Source organism: Salminus brasiliensis, chromosome 23, assembly GCF_030463535.1.
Source record: "Salminus brasiliensis chromosome 23, fSalBra1.hap2, whole genome shotgun sequence".
In the NCBI taxonomy this organism is placed as follows: domain Eukaryota; kingdom Metazoa; phylum Chordata; class Actinopteri; order Characiformes; family Bryconidae; genus Salminus; species Salminus brasiliensis.
The window spans coordinates 2,662,983-2,687,595 of NC_132900.1; the positions used below are offsets into that span (position 1 = coordinate 2,662,983).

Sequence of the window (24,613 nt, forward strand, 5' to 3'; positions counted from 1 at the left end):
AATCGATTTTTTAATTCAACCAATTAAGGGGGAGTTGTATGACAGCTAAATGTAGCTAGCTAGTATAATAAGAGAAAAGTGTGTTCACTAGCTAGCTAGCTAAGTACAAAAATATAGCTAGTGTTGGCTAACTATTGTGGTTGTTTTTTAACTTTATTTTTTACTTTGTTCCGAAAACAATAATGCTACACAATATTTACAATCTAAAGTATATTATTATTAGTTTATTAAAGTGTTTTAGTTCTAAACTGTGCAGTAAATATAGATAGCTAGCTAGGCTGTTTAATCGGGTCACTCGCTAGTGTGTAGCGCCCTACGTAGGGAACTAGAGTTCGATTTGAGACACATCCATGACGCCGTCACGGCTCTACGGCAAGCGCGCAGCGCCAAGCGCGGTCCACACTGCGTTGTCTCTCATGACGAGAGGCGTGTAGCTGAGCAGCCGAGTCGGAGCTGGTTTTCTCAGCTTTTTCTGCAGCTTTTCAATCAGGGTAAGTTGTCGGTGCTGTTTTGCGTGCCTACAGACTCGGTCCAGACCGAGTTTCCAGGTAAACCCTGCTTATTTCTGTGAGCCATGTGTTGATCCGTTTGCTGCGTAGCCAGCTAGCTCAGGAACTGCCTGCACTAGAGGGAAAGAGCAGCTCCTGGATGACTGTAGGTCCAGCAGCTGGTCAATGTTTGGGTTTATCAGCCTTTAAATGAGATGTTATGGATTAGAGGGTCTGTATAACATGGCTGTAGTTCTGTCTTATGGTGGGCTAGAAAGCGTGTGTATTGTCCTGTAGTAAACTACACCCTGCCCAGAACACAGCCTGGCCAGGTCAAGGTGGTCAAGGTGGTTGGCCAGCTTAGCTTTGACCAGTATAGTGTGTGTTCATTTGAGTTGGGTTGGTCTACCAGCATGAGCAGCTTGGTCAAGCTAGTTAACCAGTAAGACCAAGCTGGTTTAGACTTAAGACCAGCAGAACCTAGATAACCAGTAAGACCAGCAGAACCTAGATAACCAGTAAGACCAGCCTGGCCAAACTAGACAACCAGTAAGACCAGCCTGGCCAAACTAGACAACCAGTAAGACCAGCTTGATCAACTTGGACAACCAGTAAGACCAGCCTGACTAAACTAGACAACCAGTTAGACCAGCCTGGCCAAACTAGACAACCAGTAAGACCAGCCTGGCCAAACTAGACAACCAGTTAGACCAGCCTGGCCAAACTAGACAACCAGTTAGACCAGCCTGGCCAAACTAGACAACCAGTTAGACCAGCCTGGCCAAACTAGACAACCAGTAAGACCAGCCTGGCCAAACTAGACAACCAGTAAGACCAGCCTGGCCAAACTAGACAACCAGTTAGACCAGCCTGGCCAAACTAGACAACCAGTTAGACCAGCCTGGCCAAACTAGACAACCAGTAAGACCAGCCTGGCCAAACTAGACAACCAGTAAGACCAGCTTGACTAAACTAGACAACCAGTAAGACCAGCTTGACTAAACTAGACAACCAGTAAGACCAGCCTGGCCAAACTAGACAACCAGTAAGACCAGCTTTACCAAACTAGACAACCAGTAAGACCAGCTTTACCAAACTAGACAACCAGTTAGACCAGCCTGGCCAAACTAGACAACCAGTTAGACCAGCCTGGCCAAACTAGACAACCAGTTAGACCAGCCTGGCCAAACTAGACAACCAGTAAGACCAGCTTTACCAAACTAGACAACCAGTAAGACCAGCTTTACCAAACTAGACAACCAGTAAGACCAGCTTGGCTCAACTTGGACAACCAGTAAGACCAGCCTGGCCAAACTAGACAACCAGTTAGACCAGCCTGGCCAAACTAGACAACCAGTTAGACCAGCCTGGCCAAACTAGACAACCAGTAAGACCAGCCTGGCCAAACTAGACAACCAGTAAGGCCAGTTTGATCAAACTAGACAACCAGTAAGACCAGCTTTACCAAACTAGACAACCAGTAAGGCCAGTTTGATCAAACTAGACAACCAGTTAGACCAGCTTTACCAAACTAGACAACCAGTAAGGCCAGTTTGATCAAACTAGACAACCAGTAGGACAAAAGTGACTCAACTAGACAACCAGCTTAACCTGCTTGCTTACCAGTTTAGGGTATGATTTAGCCTGGATCACCAGCTTTTCTTAACCACCCTGACCAGTAAAGACCAGCTGGGACCAACATCTGAAACCAGCTACCAGCAAATGCTGGTCAAACTGGTCAATCGTGACTGGTTTAGCTCTTTAGGTAAGTTTGATGCTTTATCTGTTCTACCAGTCTGACCTGCACCTACCATCTCCAACTCCAGGGAACGTAAACGCTTTGCTTGCTAACGCTAACGCTATAAAGAGACCAGGTCTAGACTAAAACCAGCTGGTTTACCAGTATGAGGTGTGTTACCAGCTGAAGTGTCCAGTCATGTCTTTTCGTTTCACAGGAGATCTTCAGCTAACGGGGAGGAGGATGCTGTAAAATGGCTCTAGAGCAGTTCAGTGATGTCGTCCAGAGATGTGTAAGTCTGGAGATTCGAGACTCTCGGACAGCAAAGTAATGGTAGATAAATGTGTGATGTTTCATAATTACTGAATTACTGAATTTCATCACAGTTCCCTTTTCTGAGAACGTTGTAGGTAGCGGCAGCACGACCCGCTGCTTTCTTCACTTCCAAAAGAGCCCAATTTAATCTTTAGGTCTGTTTAGGGCAATTTTTCACTTTTACATGTGCATTTGTTTGCAAAAACATTCATACAGCTGGCCACAAGGGGGCACTCAAAGCACGATTCGTTTTTACGACAGTGGGGTTAATGTGAATTACACTGCCCGACTCTAGGGGGAGCCCAGGAGCAAACAGTACCAAGTGTTGCATAATGCTGCTTTAATGTTCAAACCCTAAGACCCCGTTTACACCTGGTCACCTCAGGCGTCTGGACTCATAAAAACACAAGTGTGAACTCACCCAGACACTGCTGGCCCAAGCCTTTATGGGGGGCCCTAAGAAGATTTTCATTTGGGGGTCCCTCCATACCACCACCTCAGCACCAGATGCTTCATCATTTCATATCCATCATTCAAGCGGCACACATCTGCATTTGTGGTGGCAGCAGCCAACAGCTGGAATTGATTAACCTAGTATCAGTGAGCCGACTATGAAAATATTAATATAATTCATATAAAAATGGCTTTTACCTGTGCAAATTTAGTTTTATTATTCTGTTGTTTTTAAAATATATCTTTTTTTATCATGATCTCTTGGTGCTCTTGGGGGGCCCCTGGTGGCGTTGGGGTCCTAAGCGGCCACGTAAGTCTTAAGCCACTTAAGCCCCTCCCAGTAAAACCGAAACACTAGTAATAATTGCTGTGCAAGTAGAAAATTTGCAAATTCCATCCCACCCAGCACCCAGTGCCCAGTTTACACCTGGCACTAACATCCTGGGTGATCTGATCATCCGTGGCCAGCACAAAGTGCAGGTGTGAAAGGGGCAGAGACTCACAAGACCACATTATTCTTGTAGTATGAACAGCAAAATGTCTCAATACGTCCCCTAAAGCACCGCCCCTGTCAACCGCATCACTGCCCAGCCGGACAATATGCATAATAACCACAAGACCACACTGTCTGTAGATCGCACGAGTTAGCACGGCATGCTAGGTATGAGCTAGGTATTGTTGTTAATAATAATAATAATAATAATAATAATGTTATATGAGTATGTCAATGACCAGGTTGGTTAAACTGGTTGGCCAGTTAAGCTTTGACCAGTATAGAGTATATTTGTCTACCAGCATGACCAACCTGACCAATCTAGTTAACCAGCTTGACCAAACTGGTATGACTAACTTGACCTAAACTAGATAACCAGTAAGAGCAGCTTGGCCAAGTAGGTCATGCTGATAGACCAGCTAGTCCATTACTTATTATTATTATTATTATTATTATATCAATGGCCAGGTTGGTTAAACTGGTTGGCCAGCTTAGCTTTGTCCAGTATAGGGTATATGTGAGTATAGCTGGTCAACCAGCTTGGCCAAGTAGGTCATGTTGATAGACCAGCCAGTCCATTATAATTATTATTGCTATAATAATAATGATATTATTATTATTATGAGTATGTCAGTGGCCAGGTTGGTTGGCTAGCTTAGCTTTGACCAGTATAGGGTATATTTGTCTACCAGCTTGGCCAAGTAGGTCATGCTGATAGACCAGCTTGTCTATTATTATTATTATTATTATTATTATAGCCAGGCTGGTTAAGCTGGTTGGCCAGCTTGGCTTTGACCAGTATAGGGTCAAGCTATTTGAGCTTAGCTGGTCTACCAGCATGACCAAGTAGGTCATGTTGATAGACCAGCCAGTTTATTATTATTATTATCTGTATATTAATGTGCATCGTGCCCGTCCTCCAACAGAAATAATGTGAGAAATCACTGGAGATGCATTAGAATCCCAGGTGTGAACAGCTGTGTGTTTGGTAGTCGTTTGTGATTGGATCCCCTGAGGCAAAATACCGAGGCGTATGTCGAGCACTAACTGGAGACGCATTCGGCTAAAATCTGATCGGGATACAACCCAGATACTAGTCACATAACATGACCAGGTGTAAACTGATTCTGGCTGCTTCTCTCTTCAGCAAGCCATCCAGGATGAAAAGTTCTCTCCAGACGACTTCGATCTGTTCCAGAGTGCAGGGAAGACCTGCATCGAGCAAGGCCACGGCGCTCAGGTGCTGAGTATCGTCGTCGATGAGAGAAATAAGGTAAACCAGGAGCTGCGTTCGTTGTTCTTCTCACCAGCGTTAAGAACCCACTTAAACTAGGATTAAAAAGGCTAAATAATGTTTCCCCCGGCTGTTCTCGTGTCTCTTCTCTTCTCACCAAAGGACATTGTCAGATGTATGGGATGGAACCTGCTGGAGCCTCTGGTGAAGGTTCTCCTGAAGAAGGAAGAGAAGAACCATGCTCACTGCCATGCCATTCTCACGCACTTATTAGAGGTTTGTTGTGCAGCTGTTGCAGCTCTCCACCGAGTGATGATTATGCCCAGTGGACGCCCCACGGCCTTCAGAATCTCAGGAGAAAAACCTCCTTCGCCTCTTTGCCATGTTAATTAATGTTCTCCCTGAAGGTTTTCTCATTGGATGCTGCTCCTGTGTTTCTGTGCTAGGCCTGCAGCCCTAAAGAGCTCCTGGTGGGTCTGCTGGAGCAGGTGGAAGAGGCAGACTCTGATGCCATTGCTGAGACCATCATCCTTCTGCTGAAGCCTTTACAGACAGGTGAGCATCTTTCAGGCTCTCTTCCAGCATTTCCCAAAAGATTATACTATATGTCCACATGTTTGTGGACACCCCTTCTAATGAATGTATTCAGCTGCTTTAAGCTGCACCCATTGCTGACACAGATGCACACACAGCTTGTCTAGTCCCTGTAGAGAATCACTGCCAAAAGCAGGTAAGCGTGAACCTGTTGCATGCAGCATGCTGCCTAAAGCCAGGCGTGGGCTAGTAGAGGGGTATAAAGCCCCCCCAGCATTGAGCTGTGGAGCAGTGGAAGAACTGTGTGCTCCATCCAGGACTTTTAGGATGAGAGGGGGAGTCAAGGATGAGATGGGGTGGTGATCATCCTTCCAATATCCTGACCTCACTGACGCTCTTGTCGCTGAATGCAATCAAATCCTCACAGCAATTCTTCTGCAAAAAAATAGAGACAATTACTCCAACTAAAGCTGATCAACTTTTTTATATTTATTATTAATTTTTTTTTTTATATACCTGTGATTTCAGAAGAAATGCTGAATGAGCGGGTGTCCCAATACTTTTGTCCATATAGTGTGTTTCTTCTACACTGTTAAACTCAAGTAAAGCAAGTAAGCCTAGTCATATTCTACTGGAGGAGAAATGTAATCCACAGCTAGGCCTAATCCCTGTTGGACTGGGATCAGTGTGGGTCCACAGTTCAGCTCCTCGCTCTCCTAACTACCGAAGTCTGAAACGCTGAGTAATTCACAGACATTACTGGATAAGTCTGAAGGTTAATAACTGATTAATAAGCCTGCGCTGGTTTTCTGTTCCTGCTATACAGTGCTGCTGAAGCTGGGGAAGAAGAAGGCCTCCTCAGTGGGCATGGCTCTGTCCACCCTGCTCTGCCAGGTCGCTCAGCTGCCGGTGCCCCTGAGTAAAGAGCAGGAGGAGGACGATGTGTTTGGTTTGTGCTGCTGCTGCACGGAGCTGCTCAGCTTCACGAGGCCCTTTGTGGAGGAAGTCAAGGAGAACATTAAACACAACCGCAGCTTCTCCAGGAGTGACGAGCTCAGAGGGGAGATACTGAAATTGTAGGTTCCTGAGCTAGCCAGTGGTAGTCCACAGGTTCTCCATCCTGGTTCTGGAGGAGCCCTGCTCACGCACACCTGATTGAACTAATTGACTTATTAACAAGACCCACCTGAATTAACGTGAGCTGGATTAGTTATTCTGGAGGGGGGTGTATTATGTCATGTGTGTGGATTTGATTGGCCGGTTCAGGACAGATCACAGCCCGGATTGAAAGGTCATTTTACGGATGTTCACACCAGTCGTTACACCACCGTTATTACTGCTACATTGTCTGTCTGTACTGTACTGTAGACACTAGATTCATACTGGATTAAAATCACTCCATAGTTGTGTCTGCTAGACTGGTAGAACTACATACTGTAAATTCATACTGGATAAGAGCTTTTAGCTCGCTATAATAATTAGTATTAGAGCAGGACACTGTGCAGACTGCAAATTCATACTGGATTCCAGCTATTAGCTCTCTATAATAATTAGTATTAGAGCAGGACACTGTGCAGACTGCAAATTCATACTGGATTCCAGTTATTAGCTCTCTATAATAATTAGTATTAGACCGGGACACTGAGCAGACTGCAAATTCATACTGGATTCCAGCTATTAGCTCTCTATAATAATTAGTATTAGACCGGGACACTGTGCAGACTGCAAATTCATACTGGATTCCAGTTATTAGCTCTCTATAATAATTAGTATTAGACCGGGACACTGTGCACACTGCAAATTCATATTGGATTCCAGCTATTAGCTCTCTATAATAATTAGTATTAGACCGGGACACTGTGCAGACTGCAAATTCATACTGGATTCCAGCTATTAGCTCTGTCTAATAATTCGCATCAGACCGGGACACTGTGCACACTGCAAATTCTGGATTAAACTGGATTAAAATTGTTGCCACATTTCTTACTGTGAGACTGGTAGAATCATACACAGTGCAACTTCATACCGGATTAAAATCACTCCACAGTTGGTACTGCTATACTTTCAGAACTACATTATATAAATTCATACTGGATTACAACTATTAACATGCTATAATAATTAGTATTAAACTGAGACACTGTGCACTGCAAATTCATACTGGATTAAAATGGTAAAAAATGCTGTAGATTCATACTGGATTCACAATTCACAATTATAATTATTACTGTCTCAAAACTACATAGATTCATACTGGATTCATATACAGTCTCACTATAATAATTAGTATCAGACTTCAGTCAAAACAAGTCTTGGCAAATTCATACTAGTTTAAAATCACTGCACAGTTGTTGCTGTTAGACGGGAAAAACTGTAAACCCTGTAGATTCATACTGGATTAAAATAATAATCATTGCATAGTTATCAGTCTGACTGTAAAAAATGCTGTTGATTCATACTGGATTTACTCGCACAATAATAATAATTATTATTATTGTTATTCCAAAGACTCCAGATTCATACTGGATTACAAACAAATTAAAATAATTAGTATCAGACTGTGAAACTGCACACACTGCAAATACATACATACATTCATACCGCATTAAAACTGCACCACGTTTCTTACTGTATATATAAAATCATTGCATAGTTATTAGTCTGACTAAAAATGCTGTTGATTCATACTGGATTTACTCCACTATTATTATTATTATTATTATTATTATTATTATTACTGTCTGACTTAAAACTACAAAGGCTGCAGATTCATGCTGGTTTAATCACCCCACAGTCAACATTACCAGTACAATGATTCCAGCTCCACTATGAGTTACGGAAAAGACAACAATAATGCGGAGCGGGGTTCCTCCAGGACCGGGACTAGTTCATACAGAACCAAAGAACTAAAATGAATATCTTATTTGATTAATTAATGTTATACAGACATATAGGTGATTATGAGAATCCTGAGAACAGAGAAGACCAAATGGAGAACATGCTTTTGCTCTGTTTCCAGTTGTATGAAGAGTTTAAGTGATCTTCTCCTGGAGGTGCAGCTGAAGGATCCGGACACATTGGAGAAATCCGCTCTCAGAGACTTCGCCTCGGAGATACTGGTAAAAAAATAAACACTGCATTGTTTGAATTAGTAACATCATTTTTTTTCTCCAATCAGCTTGAAACGCAGACTGAATGCAGACGTTTATACTGCTGCTGTTTTTAGCTGTGCGACACCCTGAGTCATACTGTGTCATCAACTGCAGGGTGATTCACCACATTGGTCAGAGTGGGGAAATTATGTAAATGAGATCTTTGGGCTTACCGTTGTCATAAAGCTGTAACCAAACCTTAAAGACTTTAAACCCAACATTACAACTCAGAGCTCCTCTTCACTGATCTTCTCTGTTTCAGGGCATTCTCTCCAGTATCGGCGAGTCTCTGCCAGACTTGCTGTGCCACAACATTCTGCGGAAAAGAGAAGTGCCCGGCTTTCTCGAGGAGGAAGTTCGTTATCCTAAAGAGTCTCTGGCCTGTCTGGCTCATTTACTCTTTGTTAAGCACATTGCCATGGAACGATTTCCTGCAGTTCTGAGGTAAAGAGCTAGGGGGCGCTCTGGGATATAACCTGAAGCAGAATGTGGTTATTGGTCAGTTTCTCATTTTTCCGAATTGATATCAAATGCTAATAAATAGACAGCTGATCCTGTTTCTGTGTAGAAGTCCCAGAATTCTCTCCTTTATTATTTGAATCTTTCTCCAAACATGGTGGAGGTAGTTTCACACACTGCTACAGCTCACAGTGAGAGCTAGCCCGGCTAAAGTACAGCCTCCAAACATGGTGGAGGTAGTTTCACACGTTGCTACAGCTCACAGTGAGAGCTAGCCAGGCTAAAGTACAGCCTCCAAACATGGTGGAGGTAGTTTCACACGTTGCTACAGCTCACAGTGAGAGCTAGCCAGGCTAAAGTACAGCCTCCAAACATGGTGGAGGTAGTTTCACACGTTGCTACAGCTCACAGTGAGAGCTAGCCAGGCTAAAGTACAGCCTCCAAACATGGTGGAGGTAGTTTCACACACTGCTACAGCTCACAGTGAGAGCTAGCCCGGCTAAAGTACAGCCTCCAAACATGGTGGAGGTAGTTTCACACGTTGCTACAGCTCACAGTGAGAGCTAGCCAGGCTAAAGTACAGCCTCCAAACATGGTGGAGGTAGTTTCACACATTGCTACAGCTCACAGTGAGAGCTAGCCAGGCTAAAGTACAGCCTCCAAACATGGTGGAGGTAGTTTCACACATTGCTACAGCTCACAGTGAGAGCTAGCCAGGCTATTCTTACTTCTGACTTTGTATATTTTTGAAAAGTTGACTTTATTTATACTGCGTGTCTCTTTTTTTCAGCCCAGTTTTTCTTCTTCAGTGCAACATGGAATATGTTGAGCTCTTGCTAAGCAGGTACGTGGAACAATTACACATTCATGAGAAAATTCAAAAACTCTCATGATTAATAAATCTAAACTAAAACATTATTTTAGACCAGCTTTAATAAAAGGCAGCATCATTGACTTTTTGATTTTCTATTTTATCTGCTGTAGCATATTGTATTCAGTCTAACTCTCATCTTATTTTTATATATGTATTTAGTTTTTAAATACTTTGTACTTATTGTATTGTTTATCGTATTATCGTATCGTATTATATTGTTAATTTGTGTTTTTATTTACTTTTATTTATTAAACTGCTTTTGAGAAAAATAAAACTACAGAAGTTGTTTTATTAATAGAATTTTATTAGATTTTGTTTTATTTGTTAATCCATGACCTGTATTTTGTCTGTTTCAGAACTGAAGAATCACGGTTGCAGAAAGGCCTGGTTAGCACAAAATTCAGTGTATCAGTGTCGTAGCGGTCGCACCAAACCTTGCCTCCATTTTTTCTCTTTTTTTTTTTAATTGTTTTTCACTTTTCTTCATAGTTTAGTTTTTACATTGACTCCATGTAAAGTAAACATTTTTTCCCCTCCTCCTAAGCCCTAATTCTTGGCTGAAACAAGGTTTTGTGACCACAAGGTTTATTACCTTTTGATTTGACCTGTGTTGTTGATCAGTTCCTGTCTGCATATGAGTGCTTATGAGCTTGTTTCCTCTCCACAGGAGCTTTATGAGAAAACTCTGGTGAGAGTGGAGGACAGCGGTCTGCCAGTGGACCTCCTGGACCTTAAAACATTTTTTAGTGTTCCTCAGGTGAGCACATTCATTCAGCGTTGGTGAGGTCTTTATAATTGTTTTGAGATATTTTCAAATCAGGTACTACTAAAAAAAAGATGTCGAAAGATTATATTCCAAGTAATTTTGGAGCATTTGTATTGGTCAGTTCATAATGAAATTCTGATATCATATGTATAGAACATCTGCCAGATTTACATTGTGAGGAAAAGTGAAAAATGACAGTAAAGGTTTTTATGTTTTTACTTTGTTATGATGGGTGACTGACTCTAGATTGATGGTAAAGATAGAAATCATACCCATCCTTAATCAAACCCACAACATAAAGTGTGCAGCAATTCAAGAGATCTGAATCCACCTAATTTGTCTCATTTCTGCTTTTGATTTCAGAATCTGGTGAAAGTGATGACGTTATGTCCAGTTCAGAATCTGGTAAATCAGCTAGAAACTTACTGAATTGTTCAGTAATAGAAGAGGAGAATTTCTATTTATAGTACGAATATATGCATGTGTTTCTAATAAATTCTATATGCACCTTCATAAAGGATTATCAGGTACAGCAAGTGAAACCGTGCCTGTTATAAGCTTCTTATTCATGTGTTATAAAAGAAATGACTTTAAACCATAGTGTTCTCTGATGGAAGTTTGTTTCTGTTGACAGAGGACTAAAGGACTGTCCGTGTTCCAACTGAGCATTGACAAGTTTAATACAGAGGCCAAATTCAAGTTCTTCAGGTGAGTCGTTACTGCACACACAGAACCATGCAGACGTCTGGCTGAGAAAACGGTGTGTAAAGCTGTTTAACTTTACTGACAATCACCCCATTCTGACCCCTGACTTTCTGTTCATTTGGGTTTATTCTAATGTTATATAGAGTTAATTACAGGTAGACACTCTCACTGACAACTGACTTTGTTTATTTGAGTTTATTCTAATGTTATATAGAGTTAATTACAGGTAGACACTCTCACTGACCACTGACTTTGTTTATTTGAGTTTATTCTAATGTTATATAGAGTTAATTACAGGTAGACACTCTCACTGACCACTGACTTTCTGTTTATTTGAGTTTATTCTGATGTTATATAGAGTTAATTACAGGTAGACACTCTCACTGACCACTGACTTTGTTTATTTGAGTTTATTCTAATGTTATATAGAGTTAATTACAGGTAGACACTCTCACTGACCACTGACTTTATGCTTATTTGGGTTTATTCTAATGTTATATAGAGTTAATTACAGGTAGACACTCTCACTGACCACTGACTTTATGCTTATTTGGGTTTATTCTAATGTTTTATAGAGTTAATTACAGGTAGACACTCTCACTGACGACTGACTTTGTTTATTTGAGTTTATTCTAATGTTATATAGAGTTAATTACAGGTAGACACTCTCACTGACCACTGACTTTGTTTATTTGAGTTTATTCTAATGTTATATAGAGTTAATTACAGGTAGACACTCTCACTGACCACTGACTTTATGCTTATTTGGGTTTATTCTAATGTTATATAGAGTTAATTACAGGTAGACACTCTCACTGACGACTGACTTTGTTTATTTGAGTTTATTCTAATGTTATATAGAGTTAATTACAGGTAGACACTCTCACTGACCACTGACTTTATGCTTATTTGGGTTTATTCTAATGTTATATAGAGTTAATTACAGGTAGACACTCTCACTGACCACTGACTTTATGCTTATTTGGGTTTATTCTAATGTTTTATAGAGTTAATTACAGGTAGACACTCTCACTGACGACTGACTTTGTTTATTTGAGTTTATTCTAATGTTATATAGAGTTAATTACAGGTAGACACTCTCACTGACCACTGACTTTATGCTTATTTGAGTTTATTCTAATGTTATATAGAGTTAATTACAGGTAGACACTCTCACTGACCACTGACTTTATGCTTATTTGGGTTTATTCTAATGTTTTATAGAGTTAATTACAGGTAGACACTCTCACTGACCACTGACTTTGTTTATTTGAGTTTATTCTGATGTTATATAGAGTTTCACATACTGTGTTTTAGGTGTATGTTGAAAACTAGTGAGCATGCAGGCGTGGAAGGATACATCATCAAGAACATCAGAAACCAGATTGACTTTGCCTTGAAGGTTTGTGTGAAGGATAATTGACCCACTCAGTCTGAGTCTGTGTGGACAGTTTGGACACTGTGGACATTCATTGCTGTGTTTTTTTGTTTTGTTATTTCCTCTAGCCGGGTTATGAGAACGAGTGGTTTCTGGGTAAATATCTCCTGCCATTACTGCACCAAGTCCTGTGCCTTCCCCAGGGACCAGAAACTGATTTACTACACAATCTAGACCGGTGAGAGCACCCCCCCCCCCCCCCCCCCCAAGCCGCTCACATGTGCCAGGTTTCTTATTTAAATATTTTAATATCAAAGTTAATAATTAGTTAGAAATCTAAAATCATATCTCTGTTTCCTGGAGCTGTGTTCTCTGGAATGATGGATTGTGGTGCTTCATCAAATACTTTTGATTGGGATAAGTTGGGGAGTTGGGGATGATGAGGTGGGGTGGTGATCATCCATCCAACATCATGACCTCACTAACACTCTGAATGCAATGTTGCTGAATACAATCAAATCCTCACAGCAGTGCTCCTCCAAAATCAACTTTTTGCCCTTGGATTCATAAGAAACACTGAACGAGCAGGTGTCCAAATACTTTCTGCTGTAGCTTTTAACCAGGGTTATCCTCCCATGTTTGAGTTGGTCGGATTATTAAAAGGTGTGTCTCTGTTCTGATGTAGGATCATGGAGTCGCTGAACCTGCTGCGCTATCTTCTGATCAGAGATAAGGAGTGGGAGAATGAGGTAGGGCCGCTTTTCAGCGTTTAGGATGAGCTGCACAGAAACGTCCCATCTCACATCTCCTCATGCTGGAGGGGGGGTGGTCTGATAGCCTGGCTGTGTTCCCCTCAGACAGGAATATGGAGTGAACTCTACAAGATCGAGGAGAACTTCCTGAAGCCACTGAGGACAGGTTTGAACATGTCCAAAGCGCACTATGAAGCCGAGCTGAAGAATGCGAAGGAGAATAAGAAGAGCAGTGGAACAGGTTAGAACCTTTAGCTTCATCTTACCAGTGATCCAGAACTCACAGCATTATGCGGGAATTGGTAGTCTGTGCTCTGTGACTCCCCCTACAGTTAGTGAAGTAATTCACTTTTACTCCACTGCTGTGAATACAAATCAGGATTTGAGCGCCCCCCTCATGGACAGCTGCACACATGCATTTTTGGACAAGCTTCTGGACTCCAAGGTAGAGATGCATGTGGACTGAGGCCGTAGAGTAACTCTACAGGATTTTACACTAGTGTGACTCAGGAGAGAGGTTCTCCTGCAGCTCCACCAAAGGCTCAGGATTTGAACTTGTGACCTTAGGGCCGCTGAGGTGCTCCGAGCTTCTAAAGTAGTCAAGTGTTGATGTTCTACTTTTCTGTATTCTTGCAGAATCGAAAGCACCTGCCTGCACAGTGACCGTCGGAAACGAGAGCTTACCCAACATGACTCCGGAAATGCAGCTCCAGGTGAAGCTTTGTGTGTGTGTATATAGATAGATAGATAGAGAGATAGTGTGTGTGTGTATATAGACAAATATATATTTACACACATATGTAGATGTGTGTGTGTGTATGTGATCTTCAGGCTGGCTTACAGTCACAGTCACTTTAACCACACCAGTCTCCTGTTCTGTCCTGCAGGTGCTGCAGTCTGCCCTCTACACCTTCGATCTGATCGAGAGCGTCTTGGCGAGAATCGAGGAGATTGCAGAGGCGAAAGGAAGGGTTTAGGCCTGGATTAAGAACTTCTTTTAGCAAGAAACCACTGAACCCTGCCGCCGCCGTCTTCTCTGGTAGAAGCTTTCCCACCGAAAACATGGATCACTACTAGAAATCCCCTACAGCAGGAAACCGTGTGATCAGTGCAGTGCAGCGGTAGGGCTGCACGATACGGACGGAGGACTAGTACTGTGATTACATTAGATTTTAAAGACCGGAATCTGATCTGGCAGCATTGATCGGGATGCTAAAAGCTTAAATAAAATTAAATGTACATGTTTGGCGGGGGGGGGGGGTAATTTGCATATTGCAGCCTCTGGGATGTCCCAATATTATAATAATAAAAAAACAAAAAAAAGGCCTGTCCACTGCAGGACATTGTATTAAAATGCTCTACTTTTTGCCTTTCCATTCTTCTACTAGTTCATCCAATAAGCTCTTAACAGTTTACTGTACAATCTATATGTTAGATTAAGATTAAGACACTGTTATTGCTGTTACTGTAAGAAAACATGTTGCCATAAAACTAGTATCCTGTTTATTTTCTGATTTACTGTTCTGACTAGTGGCAATTCACCAATAAGCTGTACTAAGTTACAGCTGCACAGATTTAGCTGTAGAGTTTTATTGTTTATTGGAAAAACAGGAGCCACAAATAGCTGAATTGAACTGATGCACATGAGCCGTGAAGGGGATCTCAGCTGTTAGGATGTAAACAGTCATTCGGAGTCGTTACGGATTTGGGCTTAAACCATGCATTTTTAATTCACTTACCATCAGAGACATTCCATATCGAACTTGAAAGTTTACTGGTGGGTTCGGATGGTAAATTAAAAGGCTGTAACTCCTACCCAGAATAACTGTTTACATCTAGTCTGTGGAACTCTCCTTTAAAAGTGGTAAAAACTGTGGACTGTCACTTTAATATCTTAAAAATTGTTTATGCAGGATGTCTGTAAGTACATACTTGGTGATATCGCCGCTGTCCAATGAAAAACGTGCATGTCCATTTTTAGTTTTCTCCATGGTTTGAACCCTGTAGCTGCTTCTGTACAGTGAGTAAATCATTCTGGATGAATAGACCAATAGAAATGCTTGAAATAACATGGAATTAACTTATAAAATTATTTTACATTAAAACATTCAATTAAATTTTTCCCCCAGTGAAGTTGCCAGTTTGGAGATGCACGTTTTTCTCATCGGACAGCGACGACATGGTTTATTTACAGGTGTAAAGCTTTTTTTTGTAAAACTGGACTGCGTTGTTTTATACAATTTTACCATCTTTTTATTTTTATTCTGAATTATGTGTTTTTAGAGAAAAGAGCAAGCCATGAAAATCAGGATGTTCATAAGAATAAGTTTATTAAAATATTTTAATTTTTCTGAAGTGTTACAAATTTGCAAAAAAAAAAAAAAAAAATCCCTAAAAAGCTGACAATCAAGGTGATTTCACTTCTCTGCCTGAACCAAACAGTACACAATTTTACATTGGAAAAATAAATACTTAGACTTTCCACAGTATGACATCTTACAGGACTAACGCACCTTCTATGTAGCATTAATTATCACACATTAAACAAACCTGCAGCAGCACTCAGCTCTGTGTGCAGTGCCTCATTCAAAAAAGGAAAAGAAACCCTGAGGATTTTGAACAGGGGGGTGGGGGTAGGTGGTGGGATGCATAAGCTCTAATCTTGGCCCCATAAACCTTCTTTTGTAGTGCTGGTGCTAAGCTTATCTGAACGCTAGAAAAATCCCATTGAATCCAAAGAGAAACTGCAGGGATCTCGGTTTCCAGCTGCTGTGTGACCCTGCTATGCAGTAGCTAATTACTAAAGTCTGAAATGATCGATTTCCCATCGTCTGAACTTTTAGTACCGTGCAAAGTTTTAGTCCCTTGTAAATTAGAACTCAAGTGTTTATCTGCACTAATAACACTCCTACAGAAAGTGGTGATGGTGGTTCTCCATCACTGTGTTCATCATTAGAACATCTCCAAAGTTCTCCTCATGGATCAACACCTGATTTGGTGGTAAATCAGGTGAACTGCTGCTGCTGATAATGATGGAGTTGAACACATCCTCCACGCTGTGCTGGCTGGACTGGGGGGCGTCCAGGAGAACCCTGGAGGAACCGAGCGAGCTCTTTTCTTCAGACTAGCTCACAGACAAGATCTCACTACTTTCTTTCTTCAGAATGAGAAGCTCTTGTTTCTCCTTTGAGAATAGGTTTAGAATAGTGGTATTAGGGGACTAACACTTCTGCACAGTGCTGTAAATGGCTTAAAATTATTAATGCACTCTAAATTAGGATCAGTACAACAGTCCGAACAGTTTGTCCAACCTGGCAACATTTGTGAAAAGTGTTGTGGGTGGGGTTTGAACAGGTCGACTGGATGTTCATCCACGTCCATCATTAATCAGCAATGTCTTTAAAGAGTGGATGCTGCAGAGCCTCAGCAGCGGTTATTCTTGTTGCTGGGTTCAAATCTAGGAGTTTGTCCAGCAGGTCATAAACGTCATCCGGTGCGCTGTCCCACCCGGTTCCTCGGGACGATTCTGGGGTAGACTGGCTGCTGCGTCTCTGAGCAGGTTTAGTTGGGTCCTGTTTGATTTCTGCAGGGTGGCGAGTTGCCTTAAACTCAGCAGGCAGGGAATCCTCTCCACATGGCCGGATACCTCTCAGGGTCTCGCAGAGGATCCTCAGGTCCAGCGGAGGAAGCTCGCGGCTGCACACTATAGCTTTACCTGCATGTCCACAACAATATTCAGTCAACATTAACAAGAACAACAACCATTTCAAGCCACACAGTGAAGCCTACTGGTTTCACTGTAGCCCGGAAGAGGTGGTGTAGTGTAGTTCTAGGGATTTGAGAGGTTTGGGTTAAGTACCTATGCATTTTCCCCCCCTGTTCCTACAGAAAACCTGATCTTAAAAAGGTAAAGTAAAGGTAAAGGTGCACGTATTTGTCACTGTACAGCGAAATGTGTCCTCCGCATTTAACCCATCTGGTAGTGAACACACACTCACACACACACACATGTGTTAGGGGCAGTGAGTACACACACACACCCAGAGCGGTGGGCAGCCAACTCCAGCGCCCGGGGAGCAGAGAGGGTAAAGGGCCTTGCTCAAGGACCCAACAGTGGCAACTTGCCGAGCCCGGGAATCGAACCCACAACCCTGTTATCGATATCCCGGCGCTCTAACCGCTGAGCCACCACTGCCCCTATCTTAAAGTATATAGCCCTTTAGCATCCAGTTAGCATCTCACTAGAAAGTAAACACTAAAGATTCATACCAGAATCAAATCAATGCAATTATTAGTGTCAAAGAAACTACAGTGTAGATTCAGACTGGCTTCAAATTCCACTCAATAACCATCATATTACCATCATACCGCAACAGCTACACACTGTAGATTCATACTGGATTCACGACACAATTATTAGCATCACAGAAACTACACACTGTAGATTCATACTGGATTCACTTACTCCACAGTAAATACTATAAGACTTTAAAACCTATACACATCAGATTCATACTGGATTCAAATCCCTGCAATTATTAGCATCATAGAAACTATACACTGTCGATTCATACCGGATTCAAATCCCTGCAATTATTGACATCATAAAAACTACACACTGCCGATTCATACCGGATTCACTTACTCCACAGTAAATACTATCAGACTTTAAAACCTATACACAGCAGATTCATACCGGATTCAAATCCCTGCAATCATTGACATCATAAAAACTACACACTGTTGATTCATACCGGGTTCACTGCACAATTATTAGCATTGTAGAAACTACACATTGTGGATTCATACCGGATTAAAATCCCTGCAATTATTAATATCATAGAAACTACACATTGGAGATTCATACTGGATTCAAATCCCTGCAATTATTAATATCATAGAAACTACACATTGGAGATTCATACCGGATTCAATTACTCCACAGTATATACTATCAGGGTGTAAAAACTATACACTGCAGATTCATACTGGATTCAAATACCAGCAGTTATTACCATGAGACTGTAAAAACTACACACTTGTGTTGGTCGTAACTACAATGACAGTCCCTCTCCACTAATGAGCCCTAAGGAGCAAAAAGAACCTCTAGAGAAATGAGACATACCAAACGTTTTAGCTGCCTGTATCGTTTCCCTAGACCCACGGATAGTCATGATTTGAGTCAAGGCAATCAGGTCGTCGCTGGCTTTGAAAAATGGGTACCGGCCGCTCAGAAGGGAGAGCAGGATAACACCCGCTGACCAAATGTCAATAGCTGCGGAGAAAAGAGGGGGAACAGGTCTTCATGTAAATCAGCATTTTCTGCTACAGCAAAGGCAAATCAGGTCTGCAACACAGAGCAGGAGGACTGATGTTACTTCAGATACGAAACCACACAGTGCCTGATCCCATACCTGTTCCTTGGTTGGGGCACTTGGTTAGAACTTCAGGAGCCCTAAAGCCTGGTGTTCCTGCTCTGGGAGCCACCTGCTGTTTCCTGTAGAGCACAGATACTGTTAGATGAGGATCACACACATATCTGACCATGAAACACAGTTCCCGGCAAAGAAGACTTCCGGTATCTGAAATGGATGCATGTGTGGCTACAACTGCCACAGAACTGTAAACTACTGTTTAGGGGTTAGAAACTCTGTTAGGGAGATTAAAATAGACACATAAATAAGTGGAAACTTGATGATTCACAGTAAAAAAAACAAATCTTTTATAATAATAATAAATAATACTGTTTTCTAATCTGGTAAACCCTGATCTGGAGGCTGGTCTTTTACCTGGAGAGGCAGATGTTGCAGATGCAGTCAGTCATGTAGCAGCTGCAGGTGAGAGCTGGGTTAAGTGCTGTGGGTTTCGGCTTCTGGCTGGTCATGGCAGCTCTCGCAGGAAGAGGGCGCCGCTTAGTAGATACAAACTTGCGTGCGATGACATCATCTGTTTTTGTAGGTTTTAATAGGTGTCCCTGAAATCACAGCAAATCACTATTTGGAGCTGGAGCTAAGCATTCAGCACACTGACAAACTCTGCTTCACTTAGCTTATAAGCTTATAAGATAATAAAAATATAATAACAACAACAATAATAATAATAATAATAATAATAATAACGGATTCAAATTTCTTAATGAATCTAGCAATCATAACCTGGCAGCTGGCGTTTTTTCAGACTCGGGTGGGTACACATGCATTTTCCCCTTGCTTCTCAGTACAATTCTGTGGGATCTTTGAAAGCCTCTGAATGGGGTTTACCTTCTTTGGCATTTTACTGTTTAGCCATTTCTTAAAGCTCAGTAAATTATTAAACTTATTAGTACATTGCTTGCTTGCTTTTTAACATAATCAATCATATATAATATAATATAATCATATATAATATAATATAATCAAGAAACCCACCTCGACTTTATCTGTAAGAGTCTTTGTGGAGTTTACGTTGTTGAGGTTTCGCTCCCCAAACACAGAACGAGACGTCTTACAAAGTCCCATCAGCTCCTAACAGACAAACAAAGTTGTAAGTACTGCTCTGAAGAGGAGCGTCGACGGCACTTTCACCCGAAACATAATTTATAATGAGGAAATGTCTTCAACCCTTAAAAGTCCATCATCACCGGAGATATCGTATCATATTTTCAGATTTCTGTAGCAATTATTTTGAGAATTGAGTGGAAAGTACAGATCATAAACTTTAAATAGTATTTGTAGGTAGAAGAGACATCTTATACTGACTTAAATAAATAAATATGATTACAAATCATATAAAGTCTAAAAAATATATTAGATATATTTACATTTTCAATATCTATGTTAAATTCAACATATATTTTAGTTGCATGTTGTCATCTCTCGCCAATTAAAATTCATTTAAAAAACAAGTAATGTAACTAGTAACTACGCTAATGTGTAATTAGTAACTATGTAAATAGAATTAAAGAAATACAGTGGAATAGTGTGGAGTAATAACTGACTTCTAAGGGTTCGTTCTGACGATATACAGAGATACAGTCATTCCACTGACAGGGGTGAGTATTTAGGAAAGCAGTGCCAGAGAGAGGAGGTGCAGACACCTTGGTGTGTTTCGTGCGAACAGGTGGACAGGGTCTTTTAGCTGCTGTTTTTGTGGAGGTGTGAGGTGCAGGACTCCTTGTGTTGGGAGGTAAAGAGGTCAGTGCCCGTTTCTCCTCAGATTTGCCCACAGACCCACCACCTTTCTGAGCTTTCACCACCTTCAGCAGCTCAATCTGAGTGTCAGGAGTGCCCTGAGCAAGGCCAAAATCCACCAGCGCGTACCTGGACAGGCAAAAAAGAATCTATTAAGCTGGTTGAACATTATTTAAGAGGAATCGAATACTCTGTTAGTTACAGTCTTACACATTTGTGAATTATTTTTTTAACAATGCACTGATATAGACATTGTAGGTTGATGCTGCTCTGTTATTTTTTTTTTTTACTTTGCAACAGATATGTAAAAAAAAAAAAAAAAATAATAATAATAAAAATTATGATTGTCAACATAACAAATAAAATACAAATAAAATAAAAAGAATAATAATAAAATGTAATCGCTTGTTAAACATTTTCATTATACTGTATTTGATGGGAATTTTTCTGTGTTAAACTGTAAAAGTGGATCTGTAGAGCAGATCAAATGTACAGTTGGATTATTAAATAACTGTGGCACAAACATCACACACGTACTCTTTCTCCCGTCGGTTGTAGAGAAAGTTCGTTGGCTTGATGTCGCGGTGGATGATGCCAAACTCATGTATGTGCTTCAAGGCTTTGAGTAAGTGATAGATGTACTGCCGCACCTCCTCGAAGCTCAGCGTGCCAACAATATCCTAGAATGCAACAACAATTTGGATTACAGTATACAGGTTAGAGCTGAGCGATATGGAACATTTTTATATCAGGGTATTTATTTAGACATTTTTTACAATATCTGATATTTATCGCAATATTTCGCCATGTAGGCAAAACGCACCAGCAGCGTAAAAAACAAACAAACTGCTGTCCAAATACTCTCCATACACTTAAAATATGATGAACTCTATTGAAATAAATAAGACTGATTATATGCTTTGTAATGAAACGTGCAGATAAGCCATGATATCCATGATACACTCATACTGTGTACCATGATAACAATATGATAAAATATTGTCATATTGCCCAGCTCTAATATAGGTGCAGTTAATATAGGATACAGCTAGATATATAGATCTATAGATATTATAGATCACCTGTACTGGTCCGGGTGATATATATTTTTTTACCTTTAGGATTTACTGTATTTAAAGAATATTTTAAAATAATCCCCAAAATGTGTTTTCTGTCTAATAAATGCCCACAATAAATACAATGAGTGATTACACATTTTCCTATTTTGCTGTAGCTATTATTTTAGTACGGACTACCAGCACTCATGGTTTATTAACTTCATTATGCAAATAATAAATCACAGCCCTCCTTGTTACTTCAATAGTACTTACCACAAAAGGTTGGTGCTCTACATAGGGCATGACTATCACCACATGATGGTCCTTCCGGAAGCAGTAAGTCACCCCCATCACATTTTCTTTACCACTGAAAGACGAACAACAAAGCAGGGCGGTCATTATTGATTATTAAAATTGGCATAATACTTTTTACTTCCGAATAGACTACCTACTGAGTCTCAGCAGAGTCAAGCTGATTTTTTATTTTCTTTAAAAAGTACTATGCTTAAAGTAAGTAAATAAATAAATAAATAAAAAGAATCACATGTAAGAACATCAACAGAGGCCATTAGCTAAGCGAAAGTGTGGAGTAGATTGAGTTGTACAAACAAAATATACAAATTGATAATATTAATAAACTTAAACTATAAACTATAATAACTTATGAACTATAAAATAAATATATTCTGAGCTATTTTTGTCTACATTTCTGAAAGTGTCTGCAATCCAGGATTTCCTGCACATATTTGCTCAATAATATTACCCTCCCTATCAGACTGGAGCAGTCTCTAGTGATTACTAATTACTGAGTAGTATTTTTTTAATATTCTGACAGTTAATTAAGTAATTATAAAATAAAATTTCGCTTCACTGAACTGTAGGGAAGAATGGGAAGCGTTTTAAAGATCACTTTGCTTGAAAAGTATTAACTAGGAAGTCCACCAGCAGGTTCTGCTTTACCATAAAGCTGTACAGTGGGACAACTGAAGATATGCATGATCATCAAGTTATTCTGCCATATTAATTATTGATAATATTTTAATGTAAAAAGCAGCTTGTTATTGTCTATAACAGGGCTGACGACGATGAGAACACTCACCCAGCCACAGTCAGACACTGGAGCTCTGCGGCGATCCGCACCGGGTGGCTTGTGGGGATGAGATGTTTTAACGCAAACTTCTCTCTCCTGCCGTCGGTCATCTGGGCCTCGCCAAGGTAGACAGAGCTGAAGGTACCTGTAGAATTAAAAATAAATGATTAAAAAAAACAATTCCTAATGAGAAACAAATACATTCCCAAAAGATTCACTATATACACTATATGTCCAAATGTTTGTGGACACCTCTTTTCATTAATGGATTCAGCTACTTTAGGTCGCACCCACACAGCTTGTCTAGTCCCTGTAGAGAAGAAGCACTGCCAATAGAATAGGACTCTCTGGAGCAGATAATAAACATCATGACCCTATCGGCACCATGCTGCCTAATGCCAGGCGTGGGCTATAGAGGGGTATGTATGAAGCCCCCAGCATTGCTTCTGAACTGTGTTCTCTGGAACGAGGCATGGTGCTCCATCCAATACTTTTGGGATTAGTTGGGGAGGTGATGAGCCATGACCATCCTGACCACACTAATGCTCTTGAATGCAATCAACGAAATACTCAGTTACTCCCAATATAAGCTGGAAACATGTGTGAGCAGGTGTCCCAATACTTTTGCACATATAGTGTATGTAAGCATGCATGTTTCCAAGGCTCAGTTCAGCTCCAAACCTTCTCCAATCTTGTCAGTGATCCGGAAAACTCTGGACAGCTGGGGGACAACTTCATACAGAAACTCAATGTCCAGCTCAACATCTCCTGGACAGACACACACGAAATATCGCGATAAGTACAGTACAGTGTATACGAAATATCGCGATATTACATTACACCATATCGCATAACCACGCTTGAAAGGCGCTTGTAGATAAACTTGCATCTTTATCTATTAACTACTTATTTTATCGTTATTTTTTAATAAAATTCTTACTGGGAATTTTTCGTTTGTTGTCCGTTTGCTCTCCTTTCTCCACACTCTGTAAGGACTGCGGCGTTTCCACTTCCATTATGAAAATCCCGCCTAAAACCCGAACAACAAGACGTTTCACCAGGCTTATAAATAAAACTCAACTAATCAGGACAAACAGACAAAATTAAAAGGTTAAATTAACCAGTGCAAAAATAATACAGATTAAAGAGCTCAATTCCGTTTGTTTACTTTGTTTGGAATATCTTACCTTTACTGAAAACTGCCGTAATCACGTCCAACAATTAAAGCATAACTTTCCCTCCACTTTTTAACCATACAGTAGAAGATTTATAATTATTTAAGCGTCTAAATAAATAAAAAAAAATCCTCAGTTTAATAAACGCTGTTACGGAAAACCCGCTAAAACCGACATCCACCTACGTCACACGCGGCGAACAAACAATGGCGCCATATCCGCTTCCAAAATAAAAGCTCAGTGTTTACTACCTGGCTACCGTCCGTACCAACGTTTTGGGGGAATTTAATAAACAGCTGTAATGTATAATAGTTAGATAAACTAATAAGTACTTAAGTCATTTTATACGTGATATAAGATTTACACATAAGAAACTTCATTCGACATCTCCGCCACCATTAGACATTTAAATGTCTGATTTTTTATTGTTAAATCGAGTTTTCCCCGCTTAATAAATTAAATATTGTATTTATTATAATTGCTAGCTAGCTAATTCGATTGTGATTATGTGACAAATCTCAAACTGTAGAAAAAAACCGAGACTTTTATTTTGAATTCTCTTGAATTTGAAAGCAAGACATGAGGAAATCAGCAGTGGGTTTGAGAGTGAGTTTCTGAAATTGGAGGTTTAGCTAACCCGTGTAAGGCAGATCAGCAGCAGGCTCCTGCTCCTGCTCCTGCTCCTGCTCCTGCTCCTGCTCCTGCTCCTGCTCCTGCTCCTGCTCCTGCTCCTGCTCCTGCTCCTGCTCCTGCTCCTGCTCCTGCTCCTGCTCCTGCTCC

At 40.7% G+C, this 24,613-nt stretch overlaps 2 protein-coding genes across 4 annotated transcripts; one reads left to right on the top strand and one right to left on the bottom strand.

Annotated features, from left to right (window-relative positions):
• The first annotated feature begins 388 nt into the window (after nucleotides 1-388).
• On the top strand, nucleotides 389-15,902 carry glmna (glomulin, FKBP associated protein a). 2 transcript variants are annotated; one of them, XM_072668524.1, is made up of 19 exons: nucleotides 389-491; nucleotides 2,444-2,518; nucleotides 4,635-4,760; nucleotides 4,884-4,997; nucleotides 5,168-5,276; nucleotides 6,082-6,331; nucleotides 8,275-8,374; nucleotides 8,670-8,851; nucleotides 9,657-9,710; nucleotides 10,097-10,127; nucleotides 10,408-10,497; nucleotides 10,870-10,911; nucleotides 11,141-11,214; nucleotides 12,529-12,613; nucleotides 12,718-12,827; nucleotides 13,275-13,338; nucleotides 13,447-13,582; nucleotides 13,978-14,054; nucleotides 14,229-15,902. In XM_072668524.1, the coding sequence occupies exons 2-19, from the start codon at nucleotides 2,480-2,482 to the stop codon at nucleotides 14,316-14,318; spliced, it is 1,773 nt and encodes a 590-aa protein (XP_072524625.1). In that variant the 5' UTR covers nucleotides 389-491; nucleotides 2,444-2,479; the 3' UTR covers nucleotides 14,319-15,902. The 2 variants fall into 2 exon arrangements, with proteins under 2 accessions (XP_072524625.1, XP_072524626.1); XM_072668525.1 differs by lacking the exon at nucleotides 389-491 and adding an exon at nucleotides 1,331-2,253.
• On the bottom strand, nucleotides 15,736-24,535 carry cdc7 (cell division cycle 7 homolog (S. cerevisiae)). 2 transcript variants are annotated; one of them, XM_072668526.1, is made up of 12 exons: nucleotides 24,471-24,535; nucleotides 23,599-23,688; nucleotides 23,340-23,426; nucleotides 22,668-22,803; nucleotides 21,842-21,935; nucleotides 21,048-21,190; nucleotides 20,417-20,639; nucleotides 19,749-19,844; nucleotides 19,131-19,315; nucleotides 18,756-18,838; nucleotides 18,467-18,616; nucleotides 15,736-17,056 (listed from the first exon to the last, which is right to left on the bottom strand). In XM_072668526.1, exons 2-12 carry the CDS (start codon nucleotides 23,672-23,674, stop codon nucleotides 16,725-16,727), a joined length of 1,605 nt encoding a protein of 534 aa, XP_072524627.1. In that variant the 5' UTR covers nucleotides 23,675-23,688; nucleotides 24,471-24,535; the 3' UTR covers nucleotides 15,736-16,724. The 2 variants fall into 2 exon arrangements, with proteins under 2 accessions (XP_072524627.1, XP_072524628.1); XM_072668527.1 differs by lacking the exon at nucleotides 24,471-24,535 and adding an exon at nucleotides 23,846-23,914.
• Nucleotides 24,536-24,613: the final 78 nt, after the last annotated feature.